At 42.6% G+C, this 22,883-nt stretch overlaps 1 protein-coding gene across 1 annotated transcript in view; it reads left to right on the forward strand.

Annotated features, from left to right (window-relative positions):
• cmah (cytidine monophospho-N-acetylneuraminic acid hydroxylase) overlaps window positions 1-22,883 on the forward strand; it is a 121,444-nt gene that overhangs the window by 85,183 nt on the left and 13,378 nt on the right. The window contains exons 2-8 of the mRNA XM_061222395.1: window positions 684-910; window positions 1,616-1,707; window positions 2,897-3,003; window positions 7,128-7,318; window positions 10,674-10,754; window positions 15,799-15,865; window positions 16,454-16,535. Of these exons, the coding sequence (XP_061078379.1) occupies window positions 708-910; window positions 1,616-1,707; window positions 2,897-3,003; window positions 7,128-7,318; window positions 10,674-10,754; window positions 15,799-15,865; window positions 16,454-16,535 (823 nt within the window). The 5' untranslated portion in view covers window positions 684-707. The remainder of the gene's footprint in view (window positions 1-683; window positions 911-1,615; window positions 1,708-2,896; window positions 3,004-7,127; window positions 7,319-10,673; window positions 10,755-15,798; window positions 15,866-16,453; window positions 16,536-22,883) is intronic.

A 22,883-nucleotide genomic window follows, 5' to 3' on the forward strand; every position in this document is an offset into this window, starting at 1 on the left:
TGCATCTTTCGGCTCCGTTTGTTCACATGATTCGTTTGTTTGGCTCCGTTCGTTCACTTGTACTTGCGGAAAGTACGCACACGAGCCTCATATGCCCCTCAGTTTTGTTCGTTCACAGCATTGAACTGCAGCATTAAACTCAATTATTATTTTTTGGATTACTGCAGGTCAATAAAATGTACATTTGTTTAATTATACTTTGCAGTATGGACGATACAGCACAAAAGCCGATCTCAATGTATATAATGTAACATTCGCTAAGATTATATTGTAATTATTAACGCTTAAAACACATTTAATTCAGACAATACCTGAAATATATTATTAGCCTACATGGCTGTATTACAGAAAATTCAAAGACAACAGGATTTAGCAAAATATTGTCTATGATATCATATTAAGCTGGACCACGGAATGTGTGCTGCATCTTAAGGCTCAACTGCGCTGAACTTTCAGTTCAATATCAGCTCATGGCTCCGTAGTTCGGTAGTCCAATGCCTCATTTGGCTCCCTAGTTCACTGGCTCCTTTCGGTCACTCATTCAGGAATCCCCCAGGAATTGTAAAGCTCCTGTATGAATACAGTATTTGAATGAAAATGCAATTACAATTTCACATAAACATATTTAAGATGATGTGAAGTAATGATACAATACATTAAAAGCTTTTTTAATCACTTTGCAGCTGGTCTCCTTTAACACTGATGAAATGGCTCAGGCAACTAAGACATTGTTCACTTTGGACCCCGAAGCTGTGCTCACACTAAAACATGGAATCAACTTAAAGAAAAATCCAGCAGATGGGAAATGTTACATCATCTACAAGGATGACAATGGTTTGAAGGCGTGTAAGAACCAGTGTAAACACCAGGGAGGATTGTTCATCAAAGATATAGAGGACCTGGATGGAAAGTAAGTAACAGTACATGAGACATGAGCAAGATTGCTCTACATGACATCATTATACATGTGATATCATCTTTCGGATGACACTTTAAATCGAGGTCCTGTCTGAATGTGGTCATTAAAGATCCCGTGACACTCTTCGCAAAGAGTAGGGGGTTCCCGGGTGTCCTGGCTAAATTCCCAACCCTGGCTCTTTCAAACTGCCACCTAATCATCCCCTGATTCAATTCCCAAAAACATTGTCCTCTCCCTCTCCACTTTGAGGCGAGTTTCCCCCTCATCACTGTAAGCGCTTTGAGTATCTAGAAAAGCGCTATATAAATGTAATAATCTATCTCTCTATTTAACATAAAACTTGAGGACCACAGAATCACACAAGATACTGAAACACAATTTCTGTATTTATCTGGCTTCACTGAATGCTAACCACACATCAAAAGCTGAAGCAAAAGCAAAATCCAGCTGACCCAGGCTGTCCGGGGCCATGGCTGCAGATACTTTGATATAAACCAGATATCTGCAGAAATGGTTATGGAAAGCAATGTAGAAAACAATGTAGGCTGTTTTTGTTTATATTTTAGGTGAGGTAAGTAAACCGTAATCAACCACATTAATTGAACATTTTATTATATCAACAAAAACCTGCAGAACAAATTTGTGTGTAGTATCACAGCACATAAATTGTAATGGTTGTCTTGTTCCCCTGAACAGAACGGTGCGCTGCACAAAACATTACTGGAAACTGAATGTGTCAACCATGGAATATGTGAATCCGCCAGACAGCTTCCAGCAGAATGAGCTTGGTAAGATTTCTGTTTGTTTTATCTGTGTTCAATAATAAATGAATACACTGAGAAATCCCCGAAAGTTGTGGATCCATCAATGTCGGAGCCTCAACCCTTCTCTCTTCAAGAATTGTCCCGTTGAAGTAAATGGAACAAATTGTTCATGAGAAACAACCCTTGAAGGACTGCATATCTAGTGACAGCATGTGCACTAGATATGCAGTAGTGGTTGGCTACCCCAGACCCTCGATGACTTAAAGCCATCCATCCAGCCAACATGTGCCCCAAACTGTATCATTGTCATTTACAGCTGAATTTAGTCCCACCCCCCAATTCCTATGGAGATCCATTAAGATCCATGCAAATTGTTTTTATATTGCTTATAGGACAACGTTAAAATAAGATAGCCAGACTCTGATGATGTTGATAGGTCACAGACAAGGTCCCAGACATGAGGAAGTCATGGCATGCAAAGGATATACAACCAAATACAAAACATGACATCAGGAAGTCATGGCATGCAAAGGATATACAACAAAATACAAAACATGACAATTTTATTTTATATTATGTTAATTTGTCTCAGACATTGAAATGGGGGGCTACATATAAAAAGTGCTCTAATTACTACATGGTGAAACTAGAAAGTATATAAATAACCTTCAATAAAACTGAGAATCTACACACACATTACAAACTGTGGAAACAAAAATGAATCATAAAAAGCAGAATAAGGCAAGGTGTCCAAACTATTGACTGGTTGTGTAAGTCATCCTGCATCCTGGACATTAAATGTTGGCCTCCCTGAGCTCTACATAGTATTTTACTAAATATAAGGGACATTCATTGAAAATGAAATAAAACATATAAAAATAAATAAAAAATTCATCCAAGACACTTATATTACTGTATGTATGTATGTATGTATATATAGGGCGGCTTGTAGCGTAGTGGTTAAGGTAAATGATTGGGACACACAAGGTCGGTGTAGCCACGATAAGATCCGCACAGCCGTTGCGCACATACATTGCTCCAGGGGAGGATTGTCTCCTGCTTAGTCTAATCAACTGTACGTCGCTCTGGATAAGAGCGTCTGCCAAATGCCAATAATGTAATGTAATGTATGTAGAAAAAAAGGAAAAATACACAAGTTTTCCTTCTCCTGGGTCTCAGGAGGTTAGTAAAATGCTCCCATGACATTGTGCAGGGGTTAACTGGAATGATGGAAGTCTTGAGTTAGTGGAGCTGAATCCGGCTGAGCCTTGGCTTACTGATCCAAAAGTCAGAGAGGAACTTGAAGTTGGAGAAGTGACGGTGAGTACTCAAACGTGCAGTCTTATACAACAAAGGTATATACTTTAATATGTATGTATGTATACTGTATGTACTTTTAATATATAGGGCCATTGACCATGACAAGTCTGGTATTCGTAAGGGAATCGTAAGGCGACCAGAGCTGGCAGACCGGAGTGGTCTAGCTGGGGAGTAGGGAGTGATCAGGGATTGTATGTAATGTGGGGCAGTCCCCTTAGCAGCCTGAAATGCCAACACTAGGGCCTTGAATCGGATGCGTGCGGCAATAGGAAGCCAGTGGAGGCCAATGAGAAGCGGGGTGACATGAGCCGACCTGGGCTGACTGGTGATCAAGCGGGCTGCAGCATTCTGGACCAGCTGGAGGGGCTTGATGGCGCACGCTGGGAGACCGGCTAGGAGGGAGTTGCAGTAATCCAGGCGGGAAATGACGAGCGCCTGGACTAGGAGCTGGGTGGCTTTCTCCGTCAGGAGATGACGGATGCGACGTATATTAAACAGAAAGAACCTGCAGGTTCTGGCAGTGGAGGATACTTGTGGAGCCAGGGAGAGGCAGTTATCAAGAGTCACCCCAAGATTCTTTGCCGTACGGGAGGAGGAAACTACAAAGTCCTCCACAGTCAGTGAGAGGTCGATTGACGGAGAGGACTTAGCAGGGATGTAGAGAAGCTCAGTTTTGGCAAGGTTGAGCTTCAGGTGATGGGAAGTCATCCATGCAGAGATATCAGCCAAGCAGGCAGAGATCTGTGTGGTGATTTGGGTGTCAGGGGGGAAGGAAATGAAGAGTTGGGTGTCATCAGCGTAGGAGTGATAAGAGAAGCCGTGGGAAGAGATAACAGAACCAAGAGACATGGTGTATAGCGAGAAGAGGAGAGGCCCAAGAACCGAGCCCTGCGGGACTCCAGTTCGTAGGGGTTGAGGGTCGGAGAGTGCGCCCCTCCAAGTCACCTGGTAGGAGCGACCAGAGAGGTAGGAGGAAAACCAAGCGAGTGCAGAACCTGTGACACCCATCCCAGCCAGCGATGAGAGCAGAATCTCATGGTTGACTGTATCGAAGGCGGCCGACAGGTCGAGGAAGATGAGGACAGAGGAGAGGGATTTTGCTTTAGCAGAGTGGAGTGCCTCAGTGACCGCGAGCAGGGCGGTTTCAGTGGAGTGGCCACTCTTGAAGCCAGACTGGTTGGGGTCATGGAGATTGTTGTGGAGAAGATAGGTGGACAGTTGGGAGCAGACCGCCCGTTCCAGGGTTTTAGTGAGAAAGGGAAGAAGAGAGACAGGCCGGTAGTTGTTCAGGGCAGAGGGATCGAGAGTAGGTTTTTTGAGCAGGGGAGTGACTCTGGCCCTCTTCAGGGAAGAGGGCATGGTGCCGGAAGAGAGGGAGGTGTTGATTAGAGAGGAGAGAAAAGGGAGAATGTCCTCAGATATAGATTGTAGGAGGGGAGAGGGGATGGGGTCAAGAGGACAGGTGGTCGGGCGGTGGGAAGTAAGGAGTTTCAGCGTGTCGGCGTCAGAGAGGGGAGAAAAGGAGGTTAGGGAGTTGGGGAGGGTAGGAGGGTCAGCAGGGGTGGAGGGTTGGGAGAAGGAATTGCGAATAGCATCGACCTTCTTTTCAAAGAAGGAGACAAAGTCATCAGGTGTGAGTGATGAGGGGGGTGGGGGGGGAGGGGGGGCCAGAAGAGAGGAGAAAGTTGAAAACAGTTTGCGGGAATTAGAGGCGGCCGCGTTAATTTTCGAGTGAAAGAAGGAAGATTTAGCTAGAGAGACAGAGGAATGGAAAGATGATAAGAGGGCATGGAAGGAAGTCATATCACTGGGGAGACAGGACCTTTTCCATTTTCTCTCCGCCGCCCGCAGTTCGGTTCGGACAGCTCGTAGAGCATCAGAAAGCCAGGGACTGGGGGGGGAGGCCCGAGCTAGTTTGGTGGTGAGGGGACACAGAGAGTCAAAGGAAGATGAGAGGGAGGACATGAGAGTTGTAGCCGCATCATCGGTAGACAGTCGAGAGAAAGACTCCGCAGATGGTAGGGAGGAGAGGATTGTAGATGAGAGGGTGGAGGAAGACAGGTGGCGTAGGTTCCGTCGACAGGTGACAGTGGATGGTGGGAGAGATGGATGGGTGTTAGAGGAGAGTGGAAGAGAGAAAGAGATGAAGGAGTGGTCAGATATATGGAGTGGTGTTACAGAGAGGTTGGTTGTTGTGCAGCTCCTTGTGAAGATGAGGTCAAGAAGGTTGCCTGCTTTGTGGGTGGGAGGGGAAAGAGTGAGGGTAAGGTCAAAAGAAGAGAGGAGGGAGAGAAAGGTAGACTGGGTGGACTCTGAGTTGAGGTTGAAGTCACCCAGGAGGATCAGGGGGGTGTCATTGACAGGTGAGGAGCTGAGGAGGATGTCCATCTCATCCAAAAAGTTCCCCAGAGGACCCGGGGGGCGATAAACAACAATGATAAACAGTTTGCACGGCAGAGTAACAGAAACCGCATGAAATTCAAAAGAGGAGAAGGAGAGGGATGAGGAGAAGACACTAGATCTCCATGAGGATGAGATTAGGAGACCTGTGCCACCTCCTCTGCCAGAGGATCTGGGTGTGTGGGAAAAAGAGAAGGCAGAGGAAAGGGCAGCCGGGGTGGACGTGTTCTCAGGTGAGATCCACGTTTCAGTTAAAGCAAGAAAGTCAAGGTTGAGGTGGGAGGCATAGGCAGATATGAAGTCTGCTTTCTGGACGGCGGACTGGCAGTTCCAGAGGCCACCAGCCACACAGAGATCAATACCAGGGGATCTGGGAGGGAAGATGAGGTTAGAGATATTCTGCCCATGTTGGCGGGAGGCGAACCTCCTACCTGACTGGGACCTGGGGAGAGGAGAGAGGACAGGGATGGGAAGGAAACACATGGAGGGAACTAGGGAGGACAAGAGGAATACTACGTAGTGAAATGAAAATACTACATATGAAATGTTTGCACAATTGCCAGGGAGAGGAAGCAAGTGCATATTATCCCCACAGATGGTAAGGAAGATGGTGAGGGAAGCCAAAAGTAACCCAGTGATCACAGTTTAAGAATTGCAGAGATTGGTTGCATCTTGGGGTCACCAAGTCTCAAAAAGAACCATAAAATGGCACCTCCATACCAATACACTCTTTGGAAGAGTGGCAGAAAGAGCCCTTACTAAGCACAATAAACAAAACCAAGCATCTGGAGTTTGCCAAACCTCACAGGGATTATCACTCGAAGGGAGTGCTACGGTCAAATGAGACCAAAATTTTAAGTTTTGGCCACATAATTTAATGCATACAAGGAGAAAGCCTGGCTGCCAGAGGTGCTGGCTGATTTGCCTTCATTGATAGCAGAATTAATTCTGAAGTGTATGGAAGCATCTTATCGGCACAAGTTCACTCAAATATGTCTAAACTCATTGGACAGGGCTTCATCTCACAGCAAGGCAATGATTACAAACATACACTGCTCTCTTTGTCCTAATGATCATTTTTTGGTAAGCCTCCTATCTCTCTGACTGACTATTTCTCAGCCTCATAATGGCTTCTTTGTCTTTCATTGGCTCAACTCTAGAATCAAAATTAGATGCTGAAATCTTGCTTATACATGCAGTAAAGAGGTGATTAATACACCTGACTAATCAGAAATAGCTGAGAAGCCAACTGTCCGATTACATTTGGTCCCCTAAAATGGGGGAGTATGGATAAAAAGTGATGGAATTCCTACACAGATCACCTGTATGTATGTATGTATACACCCTCAAATTAAAGGTGATAGTCTGCACCTCATTATTCATTTCTGCACTGTAAATGAGACCATGGAGTGAGAATAAGTGTTTGCAGATTCCAAAGCCCTGTCCGGTTTGGCCAACACATTTCCATGTGTAGGTAATCAATCATATTCCTCCTTGAATTTCATTTAATTTACATTACATTTATGTACCTAGAATTTAACTTACAATGGAAGAGATCATACGTTAATACATATGAGTTCATCTATGGCTTTTCTTTCCATCAAAAACATATGACTACTGGCTAACATTCCCAGAGCATGAGGGTATAGGCAACGTCACTAAAGCATTAAATGTTAACTTTGAGATGCTATCAAAATCTAATGCTGAATTATGCTTTTTTCCAGATTACCTATGTCACACACGCATGTATGGAACTCAAGCTGGGGAATAAAACGATGCTGTTTGACCCCTGGCTAACTGGACCTGCCTTTGCTCGAGGGTGGTGGCTTCTTCACGAGCCCCCAGCAGATGCCCTGGACAGACTCTGCAATGCTGATCTGATCTACATCAGCCACATGCACTCAGACCACTTGAGGTATTTTGGATGGCGGATTGAAATTGTTTCTAAAAACACACCTGTACATGACACTGCTTCAAATTTGAAATTGCATTTTGGAAAAAATCCATACATATACAGAGGAAGTTAGGAATATATTGCTATCCCCTTATTGCCAGGACATGTAGTGGTGGTAGAAAAACTAGGGGTTTTCAAGACCAGGCTTGATACGGTGTTAGATACTATTTAGCCTTTAGACAAACTAGGCAGTAGGTACACTTAGGGCTAGGAAAAGGGGTGAATTCATTCTCATCAGGGGATCTTTAATGACCGCAGTGAGTCAGGATCTAGGTTCATTCTCATCAGGGGATCTTTAATGACCGCAGTGGGGGTTTATTCTACCCCTACCTAGCCCATCATCACCACTTTCAGCAGCAACTTTGCATTGCCTTGAGGTCTTCGAGTACTAACCAAGCCCACACCTGCTTCGCTTCAGCCAGTCAACAGGAGCGGGGTGCATGGTGATATGGCCCTGGTAGGTCTAAAACTCTTGCTTCAGGGTAGCATAAATTAGCCACCTTATTACTGTTCTCACAGCCACATGCCGCATGATGGAGTGTCCTATAACAAAATGTTTTTGCGCGTTACCAGAAGGATGGCCAGATTCCTTATTCACGTTTTATTTAGGCTACATTATATCAAAGGACCGTATGGCAATTTATTTTACTCAGGAAATTGCTATATGAAGACATTTGGGCACAGGTGTATCTTATCCAAAATGGGCCAGTGTAGGTCCATGTTTTTACTTTAGGGGCATTCTGTCAGAAATCAATCACTTTCTGATCTCGGTTACGTTTGAACACATTCTTTAATACATTTTAACCTATATGAGTGTTAGAATGTCGTCTGAATGTCTGTGTTTTATAATACAATTTTATTAACCATAATGGACAACCATTCAGGAGACAGTGGCCCTGAAGGTTAAACACAGATATCTATAAGAATAAACATAAAGGTATGGTTATTGTATTATCCGAAAGCTTACAAACAAGGTTATTCACAATTTCAATACTTTAGGTCCAGAATGAATAAATACAGTGCTCAGCGTAAATGAGTACACCCCCTTCGAAAAGTAACATTTTAAACAATATCTCAATGAACACAAAAACTATTTCCAAAATCTTGACAAGACTAAGTTTTATTTAACATCTGTTTAACTGATAACATGAAAGTAAGGTTAATAATATAACTTAGAGAACAAAATTTTCAGTTTTACTCAAATTAGGGTGATGCAAAAATGAATACACCCCACTGAAAGCCTCTGGAGCAAAGCTAAATTTTAGACTACAAATGTCTACTTTAACAATAATCAACCACAGGTGAGTCTAATTATTCATTACACAGGTGTCCAGCAGACTGTTGACTATAAAAGGGTGTTACTTCCCTTCCCATTTCATGTTGTTAGCAATGGCACCACATGGAAGAGAAATGTCGAGAGACCTGAGAAAGAAAATAATTTCTTTACACTGCAAAGGTGAAGGCTACAAGAAGATCAGCAAAGCTTTACTTATCAGTCAGAATACTATAGCAAAAGTGATACAAAAATTTAAAAAAGATGGAACTGCAACCATCTCACAGAGACGTCCAGGCCGTCCATGGAAGTTACCACCTCGACAGCAGCGTCTTCTGATGAGAAGGGTCGAAGAAAATCGGCATGCAAGTTCACTGCAGTTATCTAAGGAAGTAGAAAGCCAAACTGGGGTGACTATTTCTTGTGACACAATACGGCGTACACTGCAGAGGAATGGCATGCGTGGGTGATGTCCACGAAGGAAGCCTCTCCTAAAGCCCAGGCACAAAAAAGCCCGCCTAGAGTTTGCCAGGGCCCATGCTGACAAAGATGAAGACTACTGGGACTCTATACTCTGGAGTGATGAGACCAAGATAAATGTTTTTGGAACTGATGGCTTCAAAACTGTATGGCGTCGCAAAGGTGAGGAATACAAAGAAAAATGCATGGTGCCTACAGTGAAACATGGTGGTGGCAGTGTCCTTATGTGGGGTTGCATGAGTGCTGCTGGTGTCGGGGAGCTGCATTTCATTCATGGCGTCATGAATTCACAGATGTATTGCTCTATACTGAAAGAGAAGATGCTACCATCACTCCGTGCCCTTGGTCGTCATGCACTTTTCCAACATGACAATGATCCTAAACACACATCTAAGGCCACTGTTGGATTTCTGAAAAAGAACAGGGTGAAAGTGATTCAGTGGCCAAGTATGTCTCCTGATCTGAACCCAATTGAACACCTGTGGGGAATTCTGAAGAGACATGTTGAGCATCACTCTCCATCCAGCATCCAGTCTCTAAAAGAGGTCATTCTTGAAGAATGGAAAAAGATCGATGTAGCAAAATGTTGTCAACTTGTTCATTCCATGCCTAGAAGACTTGGTGCTGTCATTAAAAATCATGGGGGCCATACAAAGTACTAGATGTAGTAGTTTTTGTTGTGGGGTGTACTCATTTTTGCATCGCCCTGATTTGAGTAAAACTGAAAAATGTGGAATCTAAGTTATATTAACCTTACTTTCATGTCATAAGTTAAACAGATGTTATTTTAAACTTGGTCTTTGGAAATTGTTTTTGTGTTCATTGAGATATTGTTTAAAATGTTACTTTTCAAAGGGGATGTACTCATTTACGCTGAGCACTGAAAATTATTGGCACCCCTGACTGGCAACTCACAAAAAATGCATTCAAAATAATGATTACCGAGAAACTCAAAATGCTAAACATGTGAAAAATACTGTACTTTATTAATATTTCAGTGGAACCAACCTAAATCAAACATTCAATGAATGAAAAATAGATTTCACCAAAATCAAGCTTACATTATTACATTATAATGTTACATTATAAATGCTTTGGGATTTACCAAATACGCATCTACATACGTAACAGCAGGCTAATATACTGTTCTCGAAAGAAATGTGCATTTAGTGTAAGTTCTATTGTTCTGAAGTGCCCCCCTTTCTTGCAAAACCACTCCTGCACATGGTTTATGGTACCTGAACATCAGCTTCCTTATACTATTGTTTTAATATCAGTTTCTGCTTTTCAGTCATGTGATGATAAACAAATGGGAAAACAGGTAACAAGTAATATTTAAGGTAAAAAAGAGCTCAAACAAAAGGCTGCATGCACACTGACCATTTTCAGATAAGACTGCACACCTCTATCTGGCATACTCCTGGAGCTACCAGGTGTGATGTCTGTGTCTTCTTTAATTTTGTTTGTTCACAGTGAATTTTCTCTTTGCAGTTTTGCAGGAGTGAGGACACAGTTTTACTTGCACACACGGATGACGAACTGTAATTTTCATTTATTTTCCAGCTACCCTACTTTAAAAACCCTCGCCGAACGTAAGCCTGATATGCCAATATATGTGGGAGACACATCAAGGCCAGTGTTCTGGTAAGTATTAACTCCTATCTGATCTCATATGCTTTACAATTTCAGCTAGTTCCGGGTTCCTTTTTGATTGTGTCAGAGAAAGAGACCGCTAACCCCTTCTGACGTATTCTCAAAACTATCGAGGCTCACTCTGAAGGGTAACTGATTCTTGATTGTGAGAAAAGCCACCTCAATGAGAGCAGACCGGTTTTGGTATTTTTTTAAGACACAGTTCCAGGTTTTTCCTTAACTGGTCAGCATTGAGGAAGTACAAGGGTGACAGACAGGAATCCTCAGACGAGGGAATCTGCCAGTAGCTTGTGTAAATCCAGTGTTGAAAAAAACCAGCAGTGTCCAACTGATCCAGCAGCTTGTCTACGTGTTTCACTTGTCGATGGGGGTTGGCTATTTGACAAACACGTCAATCAATGGACCTCAATGACTATATTAGCATACTAGATGACGATTATTGTACTTATTTTTTTACCTTTTACCTGACATCTTTTACATGTCATTACATGTCATTAGTTTCCATGTGTCCATTTGGAGTCTCCAAATGTCCTTTTTGGAAAAGCTTAGCCTAGACATTTTTTAAAATATATTCTCATCAAATCTGAAAGAGCATTTGTCCAGTGTTTTGGCTGTGGTGCCACTGTGTTTCTGAGTACACCAGGCACCGCCACTTCCACTGTGTTTCAGCCTTTCTCACTTTGATTTAGTAATACTTCAGGGGTACATTGAAGACATACAGATTATAAAGACCAGGACAATGTTCTCCAAAATTAAGACTAAAGCCTAAAACAGCCAAACATTAAAATAATATATTAAGATATAAACTGAACCCAGAATTCAATAAAGTCAAAAATCTATTTATTGTATGTGAAATTGGCTATAGCGACTTCTGACTGATTATGATAACAGGTCACATATATTTATTTCCTGAGATATTCTGTAAATATCTGTTGTGTTTCAATAAAAAAAAAACCCTGGTGTGGGTTAACTGCACTGAACAGGTTTCCCTTCTCATAATCTGGCTCTTACCACAGAGGATACAGCATAACTATGATCAATGCATGCCCTGTTCTTCCTGAAATCATTCTGTTCAGAATCAAGGTGTTAGACATGGATGTGTTGCCTTGGAGCAAATAAGATGGGAATGGGCTAAAATCCATTGATGGAGGGTTGAGGATTTAATCGCACACTTTGTTTCTCCCAACATATACCTAAAATGCGCATTAATGAATTCTGCATGAGGGCTCATTTGAAATGACTCCACCAGTACGCACAGTACAGCTGGCCTACAGCTGCAGGCACTACTGACTCCAGCAGAGCTACTGTACACTTTTATAATGCATTTTGCATATAGCTGTTATTCAAAACCACACTGAAATACAATGTTTTATTTATTTGGTTAACCATTAACAGTTTCACCCATCAAGGCCAGTGTTCTGGTAAGTATTAACTCCTATCTGATCTCATATGCTTTACAATTTCAGTTAGTTCCGGGTCCTTTTTGATTGTGTCAGAGAAAGAGACCGCTAACCCCTTCTGACGTATCCTCAAAACTATCGAGGCTCAGGGTAACTGATTCTTGATTGTGAGAAAAGCCACTTCAATGAGAGCAGACCGGTTTTGGTACTTTTTTAAGACACAGTTCCAGGTTTTTCCTTAACTGGTCAGCATTGAGGAAGTACAAGGGTGACAGACAGTGTCCAGTTACAGCAGGGAAGTCATGGGGGGGTGACATGGCTCAGGCAGTAAGAGCAGTCGTCTGGCAGTCGGAGGGTTGCCGGTTCAATCCCCCGCCCGGGCTGTGTCGAAGTGTCCCTGAGCAAGACACCCAACCCCCAAATGCTCCTGACGAGCTGGTCGGTGCCTTGCATGGCAGCCAATCGCCGTCGGTGTGTGAGTGTGTGAATGACAAGCATCAATTGTACAGCGCTTTGGATAAAGGCGCTATATAAATGCCAACCATTTACCAAGTCTCGTCGGTGAGCTAGCTAACATTACTGGTTTACATGCAAATGCAAAAAAGCAGTTGAGCAGGGAATGTTATTGAACTTATTTCCATAAAGATCAGGTTAGAGATGTAGCCTGCAGCAAAGTGTCAGGTTACAAAAAGAGAAAAAGACAAAGCGATCCCAAACGTTTTGAATCTGATATGGCACACACTTATGAGTCCATCGTACAAAAAAATTAGAGTAATTTACAATAAGAATATGAAAATGCTCTTACATGAAACCCATTGTTTCTAAACCTGCTGCTATAATGATATAGATTGGAGAAACACCTGTATTTTATCCTTGCCTCACAGCAAGGAGGTCCTTGGTTCAAATCCTACAGTCCAAAGACATGCAGGTTAGGCTGATTGGAGAGTCTAAATTGCCCGTAGGTGTGAGTGAGTGAGTGAATGGTGTGTGTGCCCTGTGATGGACTGGCGACCTGTCCAGGGTGTATTCCTGCCTTTCACCCAATGTACGCTGGGATAGGCTCCAGCCCCCCTGCGACCCTGTTCAGGATAAGCGGGTTAGGATAATGAATGAATGAATGAATGGTAATTCCATAATGAAACAATAAATGTATGATCATGTCACATGCTGTGACACACCCCTGGAGGACAGAAGAGCAGGGCACAGGGACAGAAGAGCAGGGCACAGGGACAGAAGAGCAGGGCACAGGGACAGAAGAGCAGGGCACAGGGACAGAAGAGCAGGGCACAGGGACAGAAGAGCAGGGCACAGGGACAGAAGAGCAGGGCACAGAGACAGAAGAGCAGGGCACAGGGACAGAAGAGCAGGGCACAGGGACAGAAGAGCAGGGCACAGAGACAGAAGAGCAGGGCACAGGGACAGAAGAGCAGGGCACAGGGACAGAAGAGCAGGGCACAGGGACAGAAGAGCAGGGCACAGGGACAGAAGAGCAGGGCACAGGGACAGAAGAGCAGGGCACAGGGACAGAAGAGCAGGGCACAGAGACAGAAGAGCAGGGCACAGGGACAGAAGAGCAGGGCACAGGGACAGAAGAGCAGGGCACAGGGACAGAAGAGCAGGGCACAGGGACAGAAGAGCAGGGCACAGGGACAGAAGAGCAGGGCACAGAGACAGAAGAGCAGGGCACAGGGACAGAAGAGCAGGGCACAGGGACAGAAGAGCAGGGCACAGGGACAGAAGAGCAGGGCACAGAGACAGAAGAGCAGGGCACAGGGACAGAAGAGCAGGGCACAGGGACAGAAGAGCAGGGCACAGGGACAGAAGAGCAGGGCACAGGGACAGAAGAGCAGGGCACAGGGACAGAAGAGCAGGGCACAGAGACAGAAGAGCAGGGCACAGGGACAGAAGAGCAGGGCACAGGGACAGAAGAGCAGGGCACAGAGACAGAAGAGCAGGGCACAGGGACAGAAGAGCAGGGCACAGGGACAGAAGAGCAGGGCACAGGGACAGAAGAGCAGGGCACAGGGACAGAAGAGCAGGGCACAGAGACAGAAGAGCAGGGCACAGGGACAGAAGAGCAGGGCACAGAGACAGAAGAGCAGGGCACAGGGACAGAAGAGCAGGGCACAGAGACAGAAGAGCAGGGCACAGGGACAGAAGAGCAGGGCACAGAGACAGAAGAGCAGGGCACAGAGACAGAAGAGCAGGGCACAGGGACAGAAGAGCAGGGCACAGAGACAGAAGAGCAGGGCACAGGGACAGAAGAGCAGGGCACAGAGACAGAAGAGCAGGGCACAGGGACAGAAGAGCAGGGCACAGGGACAGAAGAGCAGGGCACAGAGACAGAAGAGCAGGGCACAGGGACAGAAGAGCAGGGCACAGGGACAGAAGAGCAGGGCACAGAGACAGAAGAGCAGGGCACAGGGAGACACGGAATCTTCAGACGAGGGAATCTGCCAGTAGCTTGTTTAAATCCAGTGTTGAAAAAAACCAGCAGTGTCCAACTGATCCAGCAGCTTGTCTACGTGTTTCACTTGTTGATGGGGGTTGGCTATTTGACAAACACGTCAATCAATGGACCTCAATGACTATATTAGCATACCAGATGACGATTATTGTACTTATTTTTTTACCTTTGACCTGACATCTTTTACATGTCATAAGACCCATGATATCATTTAGTTTCCATGTGTCCATTTGGAGTCTCCAAATGTCCTTTTTGGAAAAGCTTAGCCTAGACATTTTTTAAAATATATTCTCATCAAATCTGAAAGAGCATTTGTCCAGTGTTTTGGCTGTGGTGCCACTGTGTTTCTGAGTACACCAGGCACCGCCACTTCCACTGTGTTTCAGCCTTTCTCACTTTGATTTAGTAATACTTCAGGGGTACATTGAAGACATACAGATTATAAAGACCAGGACAATGTTCTCCAAAATTAAGACTAAAGCCTAAAACAGCCAAACATTAAAATAATATATTAAGATATAAACTGAACCCAGAATTCAATAAAGTCAAAAATCTATTTATTGTATGTGAAATTGGCTATAGCGACTTCTGACTGATTATGATAACAGGTCACATATATTTATTTCCTGAGATATTCTGTAAATATCTGTTGTGTTTCAATAAAAAAAAAACCCTGGTGTGGGTTAACTGCACTGAACAGGTTTCCCTTCTCATAATCTGGCTCTTACCACAGAGGATACAGCATAACTATGATCAATGCATGCCCAGGCACTACTGACTCCAGCAGAGCTACTGTACACTTTTATAATGCATTTTGCATATAGCCGTTATTCAAAACCACTCTGAAGCTCATTGTGCAGTATTTTAAAAAAAATTAACTTAAGTTCTAGTTTTGAGATACAATGTTTTATTTATTTGGTTAACCATTAACAGTTTCACCCATAAAGAGTTACGTGCTACGAATAATATAATTATAATGTGATTCAAAATATTATACCCGAGTGAAAATTTGCATTTATTATATTACGATGTTTCGGTTGGTTCTTTTACTCACAGCACCTTTCACTACAGCTAAATTTCATTAAAACGTGCTGTATAAATTAATATGAGTGTTATAATACTTTTTCATGTTCCTTTATGGTCTCACATAATGAAAACTCCATTGTAGGTACTTGAACCAAAGCGGAGTGAAACTGACAAACGTCAACGTGGTTAACTTCGGTGCCTGGCTTAATGTAAGTGCACAACCCCTTCAGGAAGTATTCACCCGATTGAACTTTTTCATGTTTTTCCCTGCTACACCTTTTATACACTGAATTATTTTTCCCCTTCACAGACACAGTAAATTCAACATGCTTATTATGCCCAAATTATAATTATTATAATATATAATTACACATTTGACAAACCAGATGATAGGATGATAAATTAGGTTAAGAAGGTCCTTTGTTCCATTCAGTTATACAATATCACACAAATGGGAGGAGATAATTGGACTTTTCAACATGAGTCTCTTTCTGCTCCTTCCACCACATCACCTTGTCTACCATCTGTCTACCATCTGCCAATATCTGTCTGACTGTCCTTACAGGCTATATTAGCCCTGTACTCAATCTGGACTGTAATCCTCACTTTTACCCCTGTTGAGTTTACTGTTTACTGTTTACTTTGTACTTTTGCACTACCACCATTGCACACAATTTATTTATTTAGCATAGCACCTTACTTTGTTTGATTTGTGAGTTTTGTTTTCTGGTGGTTTTAATGGGGGTTTTCTTTTTGGATATGAACATCAGTGCTTTACCGCATTATGTCTCTGTTAGGTCGATGAGCACTTGCGATTTATGATTCTGATGGATGGAGTACACCCTGAAATGGACACCTGCATAATTGTGGAATATAAAGGTACCAATTTAATTTGATCTCAATTGCTGTGCTGGGTAATGATTAGGGAGCTGGGCTAAGAAACAGCAGCTTCAAACCACAGAAAAGCTACTCTTCTACTCATAGGTGAAGATAATGACTGCTTTAACCCTTTAAGTCTCACTGGCCAAATTCACAGTGCAATTTTTTATCATTATGGTAGCCGGCTATACCATTTGAAAGTGTGTCGTGTCTAGGAAACGACAGAGTCCAAATCTTCAATTTGTCGAAAAACATCTTCGCGAGGGAAAAGACGACACCAGGCAGCAAGATCTTCAGGAAAATCAGACTTTATTAGCACACGTGCATAAAGCCGGATCAGCTCTCCAGAACTGAACCCCGACTGGCATTTGTACACCCATTTTATACACAGTTACTCCACCTACAACTCCTCCTCAAACCGCATTCTGGCAAATCACCCACACTTTTCTTATCGTAACTCCTCCCAACGCTCCTCCCACAATGTCATTGTGGCAAATTGCCAACGGTCCTTATGCTCTGCCAACTCTGTACAAAGTTCAGGGCATTCTGCCAACTACGTGTCCTCACTTCACCCCGCACCTGCTCTTGGCAAACTACCAGACCTCAGAAAGTTCTGGATGCCCTCCCTCTAACACGTCATCCATACACGTCACTCTGTATCTTTCGCTTTTATAAGACGAACTAAGCAGCAGTAATCATTGAAAATATACAGACAAACTAAACATTTCATTAATATTCACTTCTAATATACTTTTCTAATCTACAGACATACTAAACATTTGATTAATTATTCTCTTCTAAGGGAATAAATGTACGTAGCATTCTTTGCTCTCATTTCAACAGTTTTCACTGTGGTTTCTTGCGTTTTCATAAACTCAGCTATAATTAATGTTCTAGGTCAAATAGATACACTCCTGGCATAAAACATCGAGAGTCCTGGAGAAATCAGCTGTACAGTCATATCCGTGTCCTTGACAGTTTGGTCTACACAGTTCAAGACGGGCCCCCCCCCCCCCCCGCTAGCTGGCTGGGCTCACTGTGTAATCCTAGCACAATTTAGCAGTTAATCAGTTTGAAACTATACAGGGTACATATCATACTTTAATACAGATATATTGATAAACTTTTAGCACACATCGTCGAGAGTTTTGGAGGAACCAGCCTGCTCACTAAGGCGGAGTCTGATTTTGACTTGTGATTGGTTATCATGCTTTTAGGAGGGAGATCTTTCATTCTGTGAATTTTCCCCTACAAGTGTTAAAGGAGCACTGTCATGCTTGTTTCAGTTGAGATTATTCAGATTAAATGCTTACATTCTGTGTGTGGGCCTTTTCAAAATCACAATGTAGCCATTTCCCAAATATGGGGCAAAACTTCTAAGGGCATATCTCCAGCCTGTGTTTCCCAGAAGGTAACAGGCAATCAAACTCCACCCTTGAACGCTGACACTGGTTTATGGACGGCTTTTTTTTGCCTTTTGAAGTTTTGCCCCAAATTTAGGAAACAGCTACACTGACGGTGATTTTAAAAAGGCCAACACATAATTTAAGCATTTAATCCAAATAATCTCAACTGAAACAAGCATGAACTTTCAGTTCTACCTGTATACCCTATTTTAAGATGCCATTGCTTTATCGACAACAGTTCCTTATTTTTAAAAATATGGCAAAACAAGTGTGGGGGGACCTCGCCTTCACTGCATTTCGGAAATCCATATATTATACAAAATAAAGTAATGTCAGTGTCACTGTGTCACTGTATTGGCAGAGCTACAGGATAAAGCATTTCTAACACAACAGCGTATGCCTTTGCATGTCTCTAGTTGACTTCTGAGGCGGAACACTCCAGGTTATAGCATATAGGACCAAGATATTTATTTTTGTTTTACCTAGTTTTGAGATTCCATCAGTGTTCTTTTCTTTTGACTGCACAACCAAGCTATATAACCGTGTCAGCAGCAGTTCTAGCTAGGTATGCGCCTACTGCCTATCCAAGGTAGCAGAGATGTGGACTCGAGTCATTGTGACTCGGACTCGAGTCGACTCGAGTCACCTTTTTGACGACTTGCAACTTGACTTGACAGAAAATAATTTACTTGAGACTCGACTTGGACTTGGAAGTTAAAGACTTGAGACTTGATGTGACTTGAGACATGATGACTCGAATGACTTGTTTGTGTTCGTTTTGTTTTCAGTTTAAATATTATTCAAATGTTCAAGTTGTCAAGGTTACCGGTATGCGAGCGCGTACACTGGGAATGGCATGGTCATGATTGGATGACTGCCCTGTCATGTGAATGTGATCTGATCATGGCGACCGCGACTGTGCCAAGTCATCATTTTTGGATTTAAAAATTTCAAATGTGATGGAAAAAAACGAACTGCTGAATGCAAGACCTGCTCAACAACGATTTCTGACAGCCAGAGTACAACATCAAACTTTGTTCGTCATTTGAGGACTCATTCGGATCGGTAAGTGTGAGGGGTGGCTCATGTTAGCTAACGTTAACCAGATAAAATGAAATAACCAGTGCTTAGTTTGTAAATCAGGAGGTCCCGATACAAAAAGAGGCTGCTGTTCCGTCGCGTCAGGGGGAGAAAAAAAAGTCCTGGAACGCCGCCAAGAGTTACCAACTATCCCGTATTAGCCGGGACATCCCATACATTGGGCTAAATTAGTTTGTATTGACTGCTACTCTACTCTCTGATCGGAATCCTTGTTGCTTCAAAAAGTTACCGGTTATTTTAGTCTGAACACTGTGGGTATGCTCAGTGAGCATTACTTCTTCTTCGTGTGTCCTTCTGTTGCCGCTACAGCACCCGACCGTGATGCTGCCCCCACACAATTGCACCCCCAATACTCTCCATTACCGGCTCCCAAAACAGACCACAGACACCAAATGCACATTAAATAACACATTTAATAAACATAACTTGTACTAAACGTTTGTCAGAAGCCGTTTCTACTTCTTCCTCCTGCCCCGCGCTTTGAAAGCGCTGTAGGACACGGTGTCGTGGAGGAGGAACGGCTGATTAATTTAGTGGCTGTAATGCGACTATCAAAACCAACTATAAGCCGCTGAGAGGGCGAGTACAGGGAGATCTGTCCGACACGAGTCCAAGGAACGAGCATGAGTCCGTAGCTGCAGTTAAAGAGTGTTTATTGATACTACGACAAAACATTGCTCTGCATCGATGGTATTGCATTTGGACTTAGATGTTAGTGTTAGCGTTTAGTGGTCAACAGAAATATCGGCACCCTGACTCACCCTCTCTCAGTTGCAAACAACAAACAGACTGATTCCTAAATAGGCGCAGGTGATATTAGTTAGTAGGGAGGGCAAAATGGAGCTTTAGAATGTAGACCGCTGTGTGTGCACGTGAGCTCGCCAATAGATTTCTCACAGAAAACGTAATTTGTCCACTTTTTTACTTTATAGTAGAGGTGATCAAACTTACAATAACTAAGTGCTAGTGTGTTCTAAGCCTTTACTGGTCCCTGTACGATGTTAGCATGATGTAGCTAGCATACGCGAATAGCACAAAGCCATACAATTTGCTTTTTAACGGCACTTGGTCATTCGAACGATATAAATAAAAGCATTCGATTAAGTTCGACGGCACCGGAATTTTCTGTCGTACCGTCCATAAATGGCAAAAGTCCCACCATAGGATTTATTTAAATCTTTAAAAGTTATACATTTTCTGAATCGTCATTCATTCATCTTGTTTCTATCAGTGATTCGGCGTGATCGGACAGTTCTGTAGCTATGTAAATGACGTCAGAAGGATACACTGTTATTTGCTACCTAAACTTTGACGCACGCTCGAGAGCGTTAACATGATTGAAGTCTGACATGTCTATTGTCAAAATCCATTGAAACTATTAAAAAGTAACCAGGGACTTTGGACTTATAAGGCTGGACATACCGAGTACCCGGCAAAAATATTGACCTGGCTACAGTCACACTTTTGACAGTTCGAACTGCCACCAACTGCCATGTATGAGCGCGTGAAGTAAACCAGCAAAAGCTATTGTTGTGTCACCGTTGCGGGAGTGACTTGACTTGCCGTAACCAAGGACTCGACTTGACTTGACATAACCTGTGACTTGACTTGACTTGACTTGCCCAAGAAAAAAATACTTGGGACTTGCTTGAGACTTGGACCAAATGACTTGAGACCTACTATGCTGTCCTGTTTAACTGGAAAAACTATACCAGTGGCTGCTTGTGGCCTGGGTGGGGTGCCATACACACACACACACACACACACACACACTGAGACACACCCCAGTACCGATCTCCAACCTCTATAGATAAATGGAAAGCCAAAATCTCCTACATACATTTATTTTAACATTCACATTAACCTTGGAGGATTAATCAACTCTATAGGATTAATAAAATAATGGTGTCTGTAAAGTGTTACGAGAAATAAGACCAGGGGGGTATATCATAAAGCAGGATTACTGGGCTGGATAAATTCACTGGCTGTGTCTGAAATTGCAGACTTGTGGATTAGCTAGTGTGTAAATCAAGCACGGCTAATGGCTATGTGATCAAGTGCGTACCAAACTGAAGTTCTGCCAAGAACACATTGTATTCACCGGAAGTTCTCTTATTACACTTGGGAGGACCGAACATTCAGGTCTGCGTCGGAGCACAGTTTCCATTCCCAGTAGTCATTGCGTTTTCAGAGCCCACAGCAAAGAGGAAATTTTCATTTTAAATATGCAATCGACTAACTAATGAGGGCATAAAACTACATATGCTAGTTAATGTCTCTTACTGGAGAGGACTAACGTTAGCCACGAATATCACATTTTCTCTCATTGTAACCTTAATATACATATTGCTAAGTATTTTCTCCTTTTTAACTTATTAATAAAAATATATCAACAAATGTTCACAACAAATTTGTAAATATATTTTTCTGCTATAACATAGCTAGCTAGCTAGTTAACTGTCACATAAGATGTCAGTCCCTGCTGCTAGACGGATGTGTGTCACATGATCAGACACAGCCACTGAGTAAAACCTGGAACCAGACATCCCTTCCCTAAGCCCCACCCCCTTGGTTACTGTTGCTATATTCATCAAGTTTTGAAGCAAAAATTGATCTTCAATTTCAGAGAGATGGCATTGAAATATAAATAAATAATAAAGCCTACTGATCACAGTTCAGAAGTCAGTCACCTCATTACTTAGGTACATGAGTGATTGAAGCAGAAGGCTGAATACAGGGGAGCATCATTGTTCTTGTAAGGCAGGGTAGGTCATAGATAAGAAGGCTAATATAGCTTAGCCTTAATTATATAGCTATTAATTATATTATATCAGACGTAGGAATCTACATATATAAATATATCTGCTTCAGTGTCACTGGAGTATGTTATTGATCAGAATCACCACAGACTGCTTTCATTTAGATAATGTTACAACCACATATATCCAATATTTCCACTGGTAACCTGTTGCTCCACCAGGTCGCTGTAGTGGAATATCGTGTTCACATGGGTGTAGCCTATGGCACCTTACAACCCGCAGACTTACTTTGATGATGTTATGAAATTCCAAGACCAAGATGGATAGCCTATTGCTAGTTAGCTAAATAGCAACAAGGTACGCAAATGCATTGTTATTAGCTGGCTAACACTCCCTGTCACACAGCTGCATATATAGCCAATGCAATGAAATAGGCCTATGATGTGAAGAGTGAAATATTTAAATTCATTCATAGCCACCAGTTATCAACAGTTTTACATAACAGGCTTATATGCCCTGAATGTGGTCTAATTTGAAATATGCTGTGAATGCAGTCTAGTCAGCTACATAGATAAAGCTAAGATGAAATCATATAATGCTCTTAATCATATCAATAACCAGTTAGCTAGGAAGCCTCAGAGATTTGACTTGTTCACGTCAGATTGATTATCTATACATGTCTTCAATACATGAGTATCAATTACTTAAGCTTAGATTCCTATTTGGCCAAGCTAGCAAACTGGCATAGCTGCATTATTACTGAGCTTATCACCTGAACCGCAGCAGTTGGATAGCATTTCTATTACTTTGAAATAATATATTTGTCCGAATTTTCTATTATCTTCTTACAGACCTCATAGAAAAGATGTTGGAGGGAGGGCATCATAGGTTTTCTATTGTAAAAGAGGTATTAGAATTCAATATTTTCCCAAAACTTCTAAACCAAAACAATCATTGTTACATAAACTATGAAAGATTATGAAATGTTTTCCTTGGTTTTTACATTAAAGTCAATGGGCAGAAAGCCCTTTGCACCCAGCAGACAAACAGTGTGCTACATTTTGGAATAGGGTTGAGGTATG

Source organism: Conger conger, chromosome 15, assembly GCF_963514075.1.
Source record: "Conger conger chromosome 15, fConCon1.1, whole genome shotgun sequence".
Taxonomy (NCBI): domain Eukaryota; kingdom Metazoa; phylum Chordata; class Actinopteri; order Anguilliformes; family Congridae; genus Conger; species Conger conger.